Genomic DNA, 16,006 nt, shown 5'->3' with positions numbered 1-16,006 from the left:
TTGGCAAATCTAGTTAGCAAATTGTTGCAATGATTCAAGAGGAAAAGAGGATGTGGGTCGTACTAGGATAAAAGAAATAGAAAAGGAGAAAAGGAAATGGATATAAGAGATAGTACACAGTCAGAACTGTTAAGTCCTGGCAGCTCACGGATACGAGGCAGAAATGTGTGAGGGAGATGAAGGAAGGAGTAAATTATGGTATTAAGGGTTTAAATCTGGGAGACTGCAAAAATATTGGTATCATTAACTGAAAGAGTCATTTTAGAGCAAAAAAGGGTAAGTTATATTTTGAACACATTTTGAGCTTTTAGAAGAAAAATAATCCCTACTATATAGCGTACTGATTTCATAAATAGAAATTTTGTGATGATATAAAACTTTTCATCCTACAAAATGAATATAGGAAAGCTACACCCAAAGTATATGTTATAGAGGGAAAGCATGACATAATATAAAGTATATGTGCTTCTTTGGACCTCAGCTGCACGATTTCATATAGGCAAATTATTTAACTCCTCTAAAACTGTTTCCTAATCCGTAAATTGGTGATAACATTATCTTGTGATAACATTATCTGTAACATGGGATTTTTGTGAGGACTAAATAAGAACAGATCTGAAAGCAACTAGCAGAGTTCCTGGTACATAATATATAAATAAGGTTACTTTCCTTCTTTCTGAAAGTTGTCCTTTAATTAGAAAATGTAGGTACATCTCAGGTTTAAAAAACATAAGCAATTGTTTTTGATGTTCACTTTCTATATGCTTTTTAAAAAAGCCACACTGCCACCAACCACTCTCACGAACAGATATTTCTAAACCAGTATAGTTATCTTGCCAACAGAAAGAAGTGAAAGGAAAACTTCAATAGTTTTACCATTCTCTATCTACTCTTTACACAAATTTAGGGGACCAATTTACAAAGGCATTTAGGCATATTATTTGTGGTAATAATAACATCATTTCTATTTATTTATTTATTTATTTAAACATCTTTATTGGAGTATAATTGCTTTACAATGTTGTGTTAGTTTCTGCTGTATAACAAAGTGAATCAGCTATACATATACATATATCCCCATATCTCCTCCCTCTTGCGTCTCCCTCCCTCCCACCCTCCCTATCCCACTCCTCTAGGTGGTCACAAAGCACCGAGCTGATCTCCCTGTGCTATGAGCTGCTTCCCACTAACTATCTATTTTACATTTGGTAGTGTATATATGTCAATGCTACTCTCTCACTTCGTCCCAGCTTACCCTTCTCCCTCCCCGTGTCCTCAAGTCCATTCTCTATGTCTGCGTCTTTTTTCCTGTCCTGCCCCTAGGTTCTTCAGAACCATTTTTTTTAAGATTCCATATATACACCATTTCTATTTAAAAGAGAACAGGCTCAATGACCCTTAAACCTTGACTCTTCAATTAAATAGATATTTAATAGCTATATGATTGTATAGTGACTGTTTGACCAGCAGGATGTTTGATAATTTGCTTACATAAAAATCAACTCTATCAACAAATATTTGAAATAAGACATCAAAGTAGCTACGTATCAGCCAAATTAGCTAACTACCAGTTCTAAGACTTTTCTTATGATGAAAAAGAAGTAAAATATCTACTAAAGTTTTATTTAAAGGAGCTTTGGCTAATAGTCCTTATAATTTAAGAGATATGAAGGAATTTGAAAGAGAGAAAGGCAATAACGACAAAGCTAAGAACGCAGAATCTATCCCTGCCATGGTTCCCCATGGTTTCCCAATCAGAAGAGAAGGCTGTTGTATGTGTCACTCGATATCAAAGTTTAGTTGTCCACATAACCTCCTCCACAGCAACTTGTGAGGTTAAAGCTCACATAGATTTCAACACAAACCTAAGTATTAGGGAAAGAGTCCATGTGTTGAAGGAATGAAGAGTGAAGAAAAGTGGGAATCACCCTTGAGACAGAGGGCTGTGACTTAGTCTCAGGGCAGTATCTTCTAATTGAAAGGGATCACATGGGTCTCAATGGAAAGGCTCCTGCAATTAGTCCTTTAAGGAGTATAACTACTGACACTCTACCTATACTTTAATCAAGAGGCCAGACCTATTTTCAGAGGATAATCTTATCAATAAGGTTCATTAAATCGTTAATCTTTAATTTTATTAGGAAATTGATAAGTGGTTACCACTTCTTCATGATAAAGAAAAACTCTCAAATAATTTAAAGGAAATGCTAATTTGGTTTCTTAGGTCCTAAAATATTCAGTATTTTCAAATGTTTTTAAACTGTTTTCTCACATTAATAACAAACACACATTTGCCAGGATTTTGATCACTCTAATTAATTCTATAATTCAACATTCATAAAAAATAAAAATGACTACTTTAAATGACACATCCGGTCTTAAAATATTAAAAATGATGTTTAAATCATTAGTACTGATTTTTAATAGTCTTCATCTCCCTTAAAGAAAAACAAATGCATAGTGTGTTAATTCTCCATGTGAAAAAGGCCAGGTGAAACACATAATTTCTGTAAATAAATTCCAATTTAGTGGGATGACCACCCAGTAGAAGATACTGAAGTCCCAACACAAGGCTGTCAAATTTATGAGAGTTAACACCTTAAAACAATTTATAATATTAAGTGCTGAAAAGGGATGCTAATTCTATAAAAAGGTGATTAGTATTGGTCAGAAAAGTTTAATTCCTGCTGTGGAAATAGCTCTACTTGCCAAATGAAGCAGATTGGTTATAAATAGTATCTTTGGGTCATTACAATACTGATACCCAAATTATATACCCTTCACATTATCTGTCACAGCATGAAAGTATTTGATCAAGTGGTTTCAGAAATACAACATTATGAAGTAATTTCTGCAAGGAATCTCAGTGGAGTCTCCTTTTCAGCCTGGTACTCTTAAGAGAAGTAAAGCTCACTCTAACCATTTAAACCATTCTGGTTTAAAATATAACATGGGGGGTGGAATTTATGAAAACATTGTGTATTTATGCTATTTTTACTTACAAGAAATTGTATAGCACATGATCTTATAAATTATATTATTATCCAGATTTAGTAAAAAATTTGATTCAGTAATTTGTCATTGGTCTTGATTAGATATTATTTTCACACATTCCATCAATAATTCATCTCTCTAAGTCTTCCTTCTTTATTTCTCCAGCAGTACTGAGTTGATACAAGAAAGAAGAGTTCTTTCTAGACTTCCTTGGCTAAATACTCCTGGCATCAAGGGCAGAAGGAATAGTTGGCTGTATATTGTTTTCTGAATGCCATTCTGCAACCCTATCAATATTTCTAGCATTCTTTTCTGGTAAAAGGTAAACATCAACCCTTATCTCCTTTTTATATATGTCCATTTCCATGGCTTATGGTAGCTTCCCTTACACACACACACACACACACACACACACACACACACACACACACACACACCTCTGTGACCTTGCCTTCTTCCCTTTAGCCTGCTCTTCAAAGCTAGCCCCTCTCTTTACCTTAATTGAATCCCCTCCAATAATTTTCAGGACCTTATACCATTAATTATTCTCTTCCTCTCTTTAATCTTCAGTGCCCCCCTCTTATTTAATTGGCTCTTTCCCTTCAACCAAAAATCATCTCAAACCTTCCGCATATGAAAAATCCTTGGTCTTTGTCTGCCTCTAGGAACTACTCTTTCTTTTGAGGCATAATGCTTGAAATAGTTAAGTTTACTTTCTCACTTTCTATTGTTTTCGATCAATCATAGCCTGGCTTGTGCTTTCACCCTTCCAACGAAACGGTGCTGGCACTGGTTACCAATGACCTCTGTGTTGCCAAATACAACGAACACTTTCAGCCCTTGTCACACTAGGCCCCTGCTCCCTTAACATTGTTTATCATTCCCTCCTTTTTAAAATGTTCAAGTTTCTTGATTTTTATTATTATGACATGCGTAGAAGAGAGTTAACACTGTAGGCCCTTGAAAGGTCGGCTTACAAAGTTGGCCCTTGGCTAGTGTCTGGGAACTTGAATTTTGGGGGGTTCTCCCACCCTAACTGATAAGAATAGCTCACTGGACCTAAACTGTGCTAACAATGTGGGTTATACTGAACATCTACTTTTCTTTTGGGAATCTGGAATTTGGCACATGTTATGCAGAGGGTGCCTATGTGGCCAGCCCTGAATAAACAACTCTGGGCACAGCGTTTCTAATGAGCTTCCTTAGAACACAGCATTTCACAGACTGTCGCAGTTCACTGCTGGGAGAGTTAGGCCCATCCTGTGTGACTCCACTGGGAAAAGACTCTTGAAAGCTGGGCCTGGTTTCCTCTGGACTTTGGCCCATATGCCTTTCTCTTTGCTGGTTTTGCTTTGTTTTCTTTTGCTGTAATAACTCGTAGCCATGGCATGCTGATTTCTGTGAGTCATCCTAGTGAATCGCTCTGACTCTGGAGGTGGCCTTGGTATTGGAAATCCCTGACCCACTACAGAAATTTTCTACCTCTTTGTTCCTTCTTCAACAAGAAGCCTTGTGGGCTCTTCTTAAACATTGACATTCCCTGGGGTTCCAACCTCAGTCCACTGCTCTAATTAATAAACCAATCCCGCTGTGCAAACTTATCCAACTCATTATTTTAAAATATTGTCTATGTGCTAATAACTTCCAGATCTACACTTTCAAGACTGAACTCTTCTCCAGACTTTAGATTCTTTTTTTTTTTTTTTTTTTGCGGTACGCGGGCCTCTCACCGTTGTGGCCTCTCCCGTTGCGGAGCACAGGCTCCGGATGCGCAGGCTCAGCGGCCATGGCTCACGGGCCCAGCCGCTCCGCGGCATGTGGGATCTTCCTGGACCGGGGCACAAAGCCGCGTCCCCTGCATCGGCAGGCGGACTCTCAACCACTGCGCCACCAGGGAAGCCCCCAGACTTTAGCTTCTTAAATCCAACTGACTGCTGAGCTTCTGAACAGGCACCTCAAACTCAACATGTCCAAAATAAACCTTCCATCATTTCCTGTCTTCAGTTATCTGTTCCATATTCCCCTCCTCCCCTGTCATCTATTTCCTCTGCTCCTTCTGATTTCTCTGTCTCAGTTAATGGCAACAATAGCAGAGCAAGCAGTCCCCAAGCCAGATATCAATCCTACCTCTCCCTCCATCAACCTACACAGTCCATCTTCAGATACTACTCATTTTTCCTCCTAAATATTTATTGAATCCTTTCCTTCCTTTAGTCCAGTTTCAGACCCCTCATAATTCACCTAAACTACTGCAATATCTCCTGACTGATCTTCCTACCTCTGATCTCGCTCTGTTCATATCTATTTCTATCTTCCACAGAGCTGCCATAGTGAGCCAATGAAAAAAATCAAGTCTGACCATGTCATTCCCTCACTTATAAACCTTCAGTGGCTTCCTATTACCACAAAACTATAAAATCCGAGTTCACGGTTGTGGCACGTGAAGCTGTCTCGTAACACTAGAGCACTTGTAAGTCGCTTAAAGCACGTTGTGGTTTCAAGGCTTCTGCGCCCTTGCTCATGCTGTTCTCTCTGCTTGGAAGATTTTTCCATGGATTCCTGGATTCCTCTCCAGGTTAACATTTAGTCCAACTGGTAGCCTCAGCTAATGAGTCCAGAAAGCCTCTGTGAAAATTTATTCCTCAGAAAGGTTCAATGTCCTTCCTTCGTACCTGCCTAGTACATTGTAAATACCGCTATCAAAGCAGTTAACACTTAACACATTACATTTTCTTACCGTAAATCTTCCTCAGTGAGACTGTAAATTGAGAGGGGACTTTGATCAAAAATGCCTAGAGCTAAAAAAAAAAAAAAAAGGGAAAGAAAAAATGCCTAGAGCTAGGCACTTAATAAACTGGGCTTTGAGAAATACATCACTTTCATTAAACCTGACAACACTTTTAAGGCATGAAGTATTGTACAAAATAAATGTAAGATAGCATGTTAAATAGATAGAATGAAAAAGGGTACCTAAAATTAAGAATCTGAATAGTTCTCTGGAGAACTCTCATTATATAAACAGAAAAACTTAACTTCTTTTATTCAATGTAAATGCCCTCTAGGTATAGAAGGCATTGTATTCTACTCAATATTTACCTAACCATCACAAAAAACTTTGAGGTGAATATTATAATATTCAGTTTCACGTGAAGAAACTGAGTCAAGTGTGACAACGAAATTCAAACCCAAATCTATCTGACTTCAAATTCTGTGTTATTTTCAATATGTTATGTAATGTTAGTTAAGTATTGAAATCGACCTAAATTTGATTACCTCATCTTCACAGATCTCAGTCTTCTTTCCTTTTTTGTCTTCTTTATCTTCTTCGTCCTCATCATCTTCATCAGCTTGGTCATCACTGTCATCATCATCATCATCATCGTCGTCACTATCTCCTCCCTTCCTTCTTCGTTTGCGTCCTGGAGTGGGTGTGCCCAACGGATGCTGTTCTTCTCCAAGATCAATGCCACCTGAAGTGTCTCTTTTGCCTGTTTTCTTAGCATGAATGATTCTGAGCCTTTAAGTATGAAAAAATGATGATATGGAAGAAAAGCCTTCTTTTTATACTTTTTGAAGAGCATACTATGAGTTGTAAGCAAAAATACCTTCTGGTATTTCTCTCACAGTAATCAATAAATGAATGACAATAAAAATTCGCATGAAGGAAACTTAAGAAATATGTTCCCAGAAACTACAAAATATATTAACATTCAAGAATTATTCTGGCTATCTCTTTGGAATTAGAATACATTTTTTAAAAAACCAGAAAACTGAGACGATTAACTCAGGAATGGCCAAGTGGTAAGACCTGATCCCATACTATCTGACTGAATAAGTTTCAATTCAAGTTACTGCAAAGAAACTATCCTCTTAACACAGAAGCTGAATAATTTCAGCATTATATTTCCTAGCAGGAAGCTAATTAAGTTTTAATGCTGAATACATTTGGACATGTTAGGCCCTCTATAAAAGCAAATTTTAATTAGAAAGCAATTAAGGAAAAAAGTAGTGACAAAAATAACCTGATAGCAACAACAATCTTAGAATATGTGATTGCTTGACTTCTTTGAAAGAAAAAAGATAAACTGACTTTCTTCTAAGTGTGAAGCATATGAGCTCAGTGAATATCATTATATCTTTTGTCTACTGAAAATTCTGGCACTGAGTTTTATTAGTTTTATATCTCATCTTAATTAAGCTTTACCTTTTCTAATTCTTAGACAAAATAAAGTTTAAATTCTACCTTTGCAATCTGTATGTTTTACTCAGAAACTTGCAAAAAAGGAAAACAGTATATTAGTTTTAATAAAACATAACTTACTTGCGGAGTTTACCTTCTACCACCCATTTATCTCTCCTCAAATTTGACATGTAATCAATGTTCTTGTCGATTTCACTGCCAATGCAAAAGTTTATTAGAAGACATATATTAATCCATTATGCAATACATTAATTTGGTAAGCAAAATGATGCAGTTTTGGGGCAAGTACAAATGATGATTGCCAATGAACAGCAAAAACAAATGAAAAATTATATTAATACATAGCTAAGAGATGTATAGAAAACTTAGAGATGCCCAGCAATGGTAGAAATGCATGGCTCTGAAATGTTTGGATTGATTATTTTCCTAGAAAGGTAAAGGAATAAAAGTAACATAATTAAAATCTGTAAAATAATGAATAGTAAGAACAAGATGAACATGAAATTTGTTCATCAAATCTTCAAATACTATAGTGGAGGACTTACTTTGACTCTGAAATGAGATTAAGTACTTTTTTTTAAAGTGCAAATTAATACACAATAAATAAATAATATTAAGATTGTATCAGCACATGATAAAAAGTAGGTAGATAATTCTACAAATGGCAGCTACTAAGGAAAATCAGGTAGTCATTTATCATCAAAAGATAAAAGAAAAATTCTAGGTTTTTGCAACAGTGCTGGATTCTGGAGCCATAGCAAGAAAAACCTGTTTACACTTCAGTATACAAATAAATAACAAAATTACCAAATAAACAAAACGGGTTACAAAGACTATACACAGTATGATTCAAAATTTCTTTTCTAATAGACTGCAAAGAAATACACTGGAACGTTATTAGCAGTAGTCATCTCTGAATGGTGAGATTAGTGTAATTTTAATCTTTTTCTTTGTGGTAGTCTGTAACTTCAAAATTTTCTACAAGCAATTTGTATTACTTTGTGACCAGACAAATTCAAAACAGAAAAGAATCACCAGAAACGTCTGGGCATATGCTTACCTCACCACACTCTTGCTGCACGCCAGTTCATTGATCAGGAAAGCCAGAACTGAGGCTTTCTGTGCCGGAGTGTGAGCCTGAAAAGCTTTGGTCTTCAGGCTTTCAGTAAGCTCAGTTTGTCCACAGTGTGCTTCCATAAAAATTTGCAAAATCTCGGAAACATTGTCTCGATTCACACCTACATTCAGCAAATGTTCTCCAAGTGCTGTTTTGGCCTATAAAAGGTTGGCATTTTTATCAGTATTGACCACAACGACTCATAAGATATAAACAATAAGACTTTTAAATATTGGTATTATATGATTTAGATATTACTGACAAGGGCTTTATTCACATTTTTGATCAAGTGGCGATAAAACACGACGTTCAACGTCATTTACTCAACAGATGATAGACAAGTTTTCAAGTACTTGTAATTTTTCTATTCCTTCTTCAAACCCTTGGTTAAAAAGTTCGGTGGGGGAAAGGGTATGTGAACTTGTGGCTAAAAATGGTCTCACCATACCTTCTTTGACTACAGACACCATCCCAAGCTTTATCCAGGCTCTACCAGTAGTAGTTGGGGAGAGGTTGAAAAGTACTAGCAATGTGTTTTCTTGCTCTATGGTGTCACGGATTTTACTGCCTAGTATGCTGAATGAATAGGGAGATGGAAAAAAAAGTAACAGGTGCATCTGGAAGATTCTCTCTACATTATCTAGAGCAAAGCTGACTGAAATGTGTATCTTAATTGGAATTAAGATAAATTTGACTTATTGAGTATCCACTTAGCAGTACAGTATCTTAACATGCTGGTCTGTAGGGGCCTTGACTAGCCTCGGTTATTCATAGTGTTTCAGAGAGAACACAGTATAATTTCAGAAGGCACACATAAGTTAATTGCTTTATGAATTAAGAATTCTCTGTTTTGCTGAATATCACTTAGGTATTTCCTTAAATCAGATTGCTTTTTGCCAAAAGCTAGAGGGAAAGAAAGTAATTTGGTAATGATTTACATTCCTTAGGCTTTGTGAACCAGGTTTTTCTAAGTTTGCACCAATTGTACCAATCTACCTTTAACTTTGTAAGAAGTTATGTAGAAAAAATTGGATCTGTCTATACAATCTTCTGCTAATACACTAAAGCCAGCTATCAATGCACTGACAGTACAAATTAAAAATATTATATTTTGGGTTTTTTTACCTTGTATCCTGTAATTAGACCTGGATCACATACAGCAGCTGAGAGGAGCCTCACAAGCAAGTCTTGTACTTCACCCATGCTGTCCCCTATGTTTAGCAATCCCTCTTGAAGAACACTCAGGTTTGGAACATCAATATTCACATCGAAGCCCAAAACTTTACCAAAGTTTCGTAAGAACTGCACCACCATGAGACAGTCTGAAAATGTACTTCCAGAGAGAACAAGTCCTGGAATACGAGGCAACTCTGGCAAAGGCTGAAAATAAAAGAAAAGAGAGAAAAGGTAATTCAAAAAGCCATGATTTTATAGCTCCTGAAGTAAAGTAAGTTGCTATTTTTCTCTTGCATTATACCAGTGGTTTTCCCGCTGGATTGTAAATTCCCTGGGGGCATTTCTATAACCCCATGGTACTAAGCATAGAATCCTGAACACAAGTAACCACTAATAAATTTTGGTTGAACTCAACATGAACTTAGATCTCTGCAAAAGAGAACACTAATTTTAACTTAGGTATTGATAAAACACACGTTATACAACTGGAACAAAAATCAGATAACATAAGAAATAAACATCTCAAAAGTCCTTTAACATGGACATACTTAGTAGGGCACGTGCAATAGTTTCTTCTACTGATGTAGACTGATTTATAATTCACACTCTTTTGGGAGCTCAGAAGTTAACAGTGTGCATCTGTGTGCTGCATGGTTGGAGAGAGTACCACATTTGGCTAATGACTGCAGATAAATTACTAGGTCCACATGACCAGAACCCATGGCCCTATCAAGAACCCAGTAATACCGCAACTATCAGTCTTTAGGTTTCCAGTATATTAGTGAAACATTGAATTTCAGTGTTAAAATTAGAGAGCTCTCTCGCTATTTCTCAAATATGCTCACACATTAACATTTTAATGACTAAACTGTATTATCAGTTGTTATGGACATTTTAAAAGTTAGATAAATAAGTAACCTAAATTAAAAACATTTTTGTCCATGAATGGGATTCAATAATAGTACTTTCAATTCTGATTGAGAAAAACGTGGCTTGTAAATCTTTCTATTTATCTAAATTTGCCCTTGTTTAAAAACGTTTCCTCCACTCTGCTTGCTGAAATAACTAACCAAAGACTTTTTCTACTAATAGCGTGTGGAAACACAGAACAATGGACAATTGCTGATATCATACAAATCTTCTGTTACATATGAAAACCATTTAATTCTGAGTTTTCTTTTTTCCTGAATCAGATCAGACATACACATTTCCATATGATTCTAAAAATTTATATAACAAAGCTAACGAAAGTAAGGCTTAAAATGGACTTACAAATATTTGATATAGTGCATATGGATTTAAATGAAAACCAAAGATCACTTAGGACAATTTAGGATTAAAAGAAGATCATTTAGGATTAGCAAGAAAATAAAGCTCACTTAGGATTAAAAAAATTGCTCACCAGGAGCTTATTAAATGTGTTGACTAACCACTATACCCATTCTGTGCTTAGGAAATTTTAAACATCAAATTGACTAAAACTAGAATGTACACTTTCATTTTTATTTAGAAGCATTTATGCTAGGCAAATAAATAGAATATTAGTATCATTAAATTTTCCACTTGGGTACTAAAAGTTTGCTTTAAGCACTTTAGAAAAGAGCTTGCATAATCAAGAGACAAGCACTATCTGTATATCATATGGCATGTAAGTAAATATAGATGCTATTGACCAAGTATAATATTCTATTACTGAGACAGTATTATAGATATGATATGCATTATTGTATAATTTTCTAGGAAGACTATCTTCTTAACTATAGCCAAACATAATTGATTTCTATTCATAAGTATGTGAAATCATGCCAGTTATCACGGTGATTTTGCTCTTTCCAAGTGGCTACTTTTCTGTATTTTAGCAACATTATAAATCTGTGAAGCATGATGGAGGAGAAAACACACATGAGGTACTTTGCTTGGACACATTTCTTGGCTTTCAGGATCATAAACAGTATGGGCTCTGGAGTTTAAAAAACTGGGGACTACATCCAAGTTGCCACTTATGAGCTCCATAATCTTGAACAAGTTCCTTAACCTCTCTGTGTCTCAAGTTTTCTCATCTGTAAATGGGCATAAATACCAGTCCTATACGATTGTGGTGAGGATTAAATGAGAAAATTCATTTAAAGCACTTAGCATAGGGCCTGGCATGTACTAAACATACTCAATAGTTAGCTACCATCACTAAAGCATTGAAGGAGGTTATAGATTATAAATCCTGATTTATTCAAATATCCATGGAGGCATGGGGGAGGAGTTAGATCTTTCTGTAACTAAATGCCTGGGAAGGACCAAATGAAACACAGAAATCCTATCTATTTCTATAATTCATTTTTATAGATTTCTACAGTATTTCTACTTAAATTAAAAAGGTTTACAGTGCTCCGTTTGTAATATTAAGAACTGCCATTATCAGCACAGGGCTCTAGAGAGGTTTACTGGTGGCCATCCAGGAGAGACAGATTGACCTAGACTTGGAAATCCACTGCACCAGCTAAAAACACAAGGCTTTCATAATGGCCGCTCTGGCAAAGGAATCAGGTGAGAACACAGAAAAAATTAAACTTATTAATGAAATGGTTTACTTGATAAATTACCTTTTGGTCTGCTAAGCACATGTCTTCATTAGGCTTCTTTAGTTCCTTTGCCATTTCTAATTCTAATCTTCGTTGCTCTAGTTTACGTTCTTTATTTAATCTTTTCTCATCACGTTTTTCTTGCTTTAACCGTTCTTTTTCCTTAAAAAGAAAACCATGTCCACATATTCTGTTTAATCATTATACGTGTTTAAAAAACCTCCAGTTAAAATTTAAAAAGTAATCAAAGTGTTATTTCCATGAAAAAAATTCTCTTAGGATGTTTAGGAATAGACTTGGAATTACATAGAAACAATGACGTATTTTGCTTTTCAGCGTTTTCACCTTTTGAGTTTCAAAATAATCTTAGCAGTGTATGTATATATACATACATATACAAAATATCAATGTTAGTTTCAACCCAGATTATTTCATTATTCAAAATTTATTCAATCCTTTCCCAGGTTATAATATGAGAATAAAATAGTTATTAATAAAAGCAGGTATATAAAAGGCACATGGGCAAGTAAACATTCATAAAAAAAGTTAACTAGTAGGAACAAAAATTTTTGTGTAGCACAAGGAAGCAAGAAAAGATTTACAGCATGAAAATGGAAGCAACATGCTTGAATCTGCAAACGCAGTTCTTTCACAGTGAATTAGCTAGTCTTAAGACGTGCACCTATGATGAAATAAAAATATTATTTACCACTCTAAACAACATTTAAAATAATGTAAAATGGGTTTTGAAGGCAATTCCAAAAGCTTTAAAATTATTTTGGGTAATGGCAACAATATGGAAATAATCATCCTGTTTCCCTGTTGTAGAGTATGGCATTCTTTTGGAAGAAGTGACTTTCTATAATAATACTGGTGTCATTACTTTATCGTCACACATCAAATACAATTCTCTTTTTAAACTGAAGTATAGCTGACTTACAATATTATATTGGTTTTAGGTGTACAACACAGTGATTCGATATTTTTATACATTCTGAAATGATCACCATAATCAAGTCTAGTTACCATACAAAGTTATTACAATATTAATGACTATATTCCCGGTGCTGTACATTACATCCCCATGGCTTATTTATTTTATAACTTGACATCTTAATTCCTTCACCTATTTCATCCATTCCCCGCAATCCCCCTCCCCTCTGGCAACCGCTAGTTTGTTCTCTGTATCTACAAGCTTGTTTCTGTTTTATGTTTGTTTTGCTTTCTAGGTTCTACATATAAGTGAAATCATATGGTGTTTGTCTTTGTCTGACTTATTTCACTTAAGACAATACCCCCCAGGTCCATCCACGCTGTCGCAAATGGTAAGATTTCATGCTTTTTTATGGCTAATATTCCATTGTATATATACATATATATCATCTTCTTTATCTATTCATCTATTGATGAACACATAGGTTGCTTCCATGTCTTGGCGATTGTAAATAGTGAGGCGGTGAACATGGGGGTGCATGTATCTTTTCGAGTTCGTGTTTCCATTTTCGTTGGATAAATACCTAGGAGTGGGATTGCTGAATCATGTGGTAGTTCTATTTTTAAGTTTTTGAGAAACCTCCATATTGTTATCTATAGTGGCTGCACGAGTTTACATTCCCACCAACAGTGGACAAACACCCCCTTTTCTCCACATCCTTGCCAACACTTGTTACTTCTTGTCTTTTTGATAATAGGCATTTTGACAGGTGTGAGGTTATATCTCATTGTCCTCTGCCCACAATCAAATCAAATACAACTCTTATTTATTAGAGGAGAAATAATGGTAGAATCAACAGGCAATTCTAAACTATTACCACATACGTCTTTCAATTTTCTTTATTTTTGCCAAAATAAAGACCAAATCCTTACTTTTGAATTCAGGACTCTCTTCTTTTCCAACCTTATCTCCCACTGTTATAGTCTATGTAAATTTAGTCAAACTATTTGCTATTCCTGTTAAACATCTATTGTTTCCTTACCTCCTTATATTGGTGTACTCCAGTTAAGAAGGTCATTATTCCCATCTTGCATACAAATCCTAATTAAAAACCTCCACCTCCTTCCTATTCCTAATTTCTCTTAATCGTCTTACCTAATTATAGCTCTTACCTATAATTTTAACCTAGCACTATTGCTTCCTCTAGTATATTAGCATTTTTGCCCATATCTTAACCATCTCCATTTCAATTATCACTGGTAAGACAGCACGCTGACTGCTGTGGCAGAGCATGCCAAGGGGGAGACAGAGAGGAGTGGAGAAGTAATACATTCCCAGCCAAGAGCTGAGAAAGCACGATTCTTGGATATTATTTTTACCTAGTGATATGCAGTATCTTTCGAATTAAAAAAGCATGTCCATAATATGGAATAGAATGTAAAGGTGACATCTATACCTTAGGATGAAATGGAGGTTTGCAAGAAATCTTAGAAATTCATAGGACCTTTATTACTTAAAGACAAGCATCTACTCCCTCAATGGGATACTTTAAGGGAAACATGGAGTCTCTAAATTTAATGCATTTATTCACTAATTTATTTAGTGACTTCTACTGAATTGTATAGGACTAATACAAATCCTGTGGTTTTGGTACAAAATGACTCTCAAAGAACCAGAGCTTCTAGGATCCCCTCAACGATCAACTAATATTTAAAATGGCATATAAAGACAGTCACAATCTAGCCCCACACAAGTTCTGGTCTCCTATCTCATGATTCTCAGCGAATCTCCCAAACTCTAGGCACATTTTGTGATACAACTGTGTTGAGCAAACAGTGTAACCTGGGGGAGGGGGGGGAGGAGGGGAAGAAGAGGAGGAAAAGCAGCAAAGCCAAGAGAGGTATATGCACAAGGTTAAAATTGACTAACCCCCTCTTTGTACCTTCCTCCCAAGACCCCAGAGGTCCTGTTTAGTTGCAACATTGTATTTATGTACCTGTCATCCCCTCTGACTGGAATGCATAGCCCTTCCTACTTCACACAAAAATAAAGCCCGTGTTTTATTTTTTCCCACAGCTAGTTCAGGAGTTTTAACATTTCCCTTTTTTGAGCTTCCACATAACTTATTACAGCATTTATTGCACTGAGTGCCAATTATTTGTTTAAAGTTGATCTCTCGCACTGTAGTGTGAACTTCTAGAGATCAGAGGAACCAACTTCTGCACCTCTTTATGGACCTATTCAATTCCCAGCAGTATAATTTGCCAGAAACCCTCAGGAGAGTTTTTAATATTATCTTTGTCTCTGACAACTCAAGCCTGTATCAGTGCAATTTTCCTCTCCCACTGGTCTAAATATTGTTCTTATTTCCAACTATAATAGTTATCATATGTCTCTAATGGACATATACAGTGTGCATTAGCATATAAAAATTATTTAAGCGTTGATTAATTTGCTGAATGATTAAATCTACAAATGCCACATTGTTTAAATTTCAGGGCAATAACTTACAGTGTCTACAAATGACTACGAAATATAGCTCTTAACCATATTTTAGATTGACTATAAACAATTACAAGCAAATTAGAATGCCTCCTTCCAATTTCTGGGGGCCTTTATTCCCAACTTTCCCCATCCTTACGCAGTTTTCTAGATGTAAAAATTTATGAAATAAATGTAGATTCTTGGTATATATGTCATTTACAATAAAATATCTTTTTATCATCTTAATTATAGTAATGAAATTTTCTGTATCAAAATATTACTAATATCCTAATTAAGAAGTCATTTAAATTTCATTCAAAGTTGCAACACTTTTCAATAGCAAAAGTGTTAAATTTAGATTACACTAAATAGCCTAAGATACATAGGGTGAAAATTTTAAATGCATAAAAGGATTATTTTAGGGACTCTAAACGCATAACTGAAAGTATTTCTAGAACTCTATAGCAAAATAACAAAGGTATGAAATGAATTTATTCTATTTTAGAATCATAGAAGTTGAAAAA

General features: G+C 35.4%; 1 protein-coding gene across 2 annotated transcripts in view; it reads right to left on the bottom strand.

Moving 5' to 3' along the window:
* BAZ2B (bromodomain adjacent to zinc finger domain 2B) overlaps window positions 1–16,006 on the bottom strand; it is an 89,105-nt gene that overhangs the window by 40,978 nt on the left and 32,121 nt on the right. For both annotated transcript variants that reach the window (XM_024735990.1, XM_024735991.1), the window contains 5 exons: window positions 12,086–12,226; window positions 9,438–9,692; window positions 8,256–8,470; window positions 7,316–7,390; window positions 6,268–6,511 (listed from right to left, as the gene is read on the bottom strand). In XM_024735990.1, the coding sequence (XP_024591758.1) occupies window positions 6,268–6,511; window positions 7,316–7,390; window positions 8,256–8,470; window positions 9,438–9,692; window positions 12,086–12,226 (930 nt within the window). The remainder of the gene's footprint in view (window positions 1–6,267; window positions 6,512–7,315; window positions 7,391–8,255; window positions 8,471–9,437; window positions 9,693–12,085; window positions 12,227–16,006) is intronic.

The sequence above is a fragment of the Neophocaena asiaeorientalis genome, unplaced genomic scaffold (assembly GCF_003031525.2).
Source record: "Neophocaena asiaeorientalis asiaeorientalis breed wild unplaced genomic scaffold, Neophocaena_asiaeorientalis_V1.1 scaffold72, whole genome shotgun sequence".
In the NCBI taxonomy this organism is placed as follows: domain Eukaryota; kingdom Metazoa; phylum Chordata; class Mammalia; order Artiodactyla; family Phocoenidae; genus Neophocaena; species Neophocaena asiaeorientalis.
Note: the sequence above shows the minus strand (reverse complement) of the source record. Positions and strands in the feature narration are given on the sequence as shown.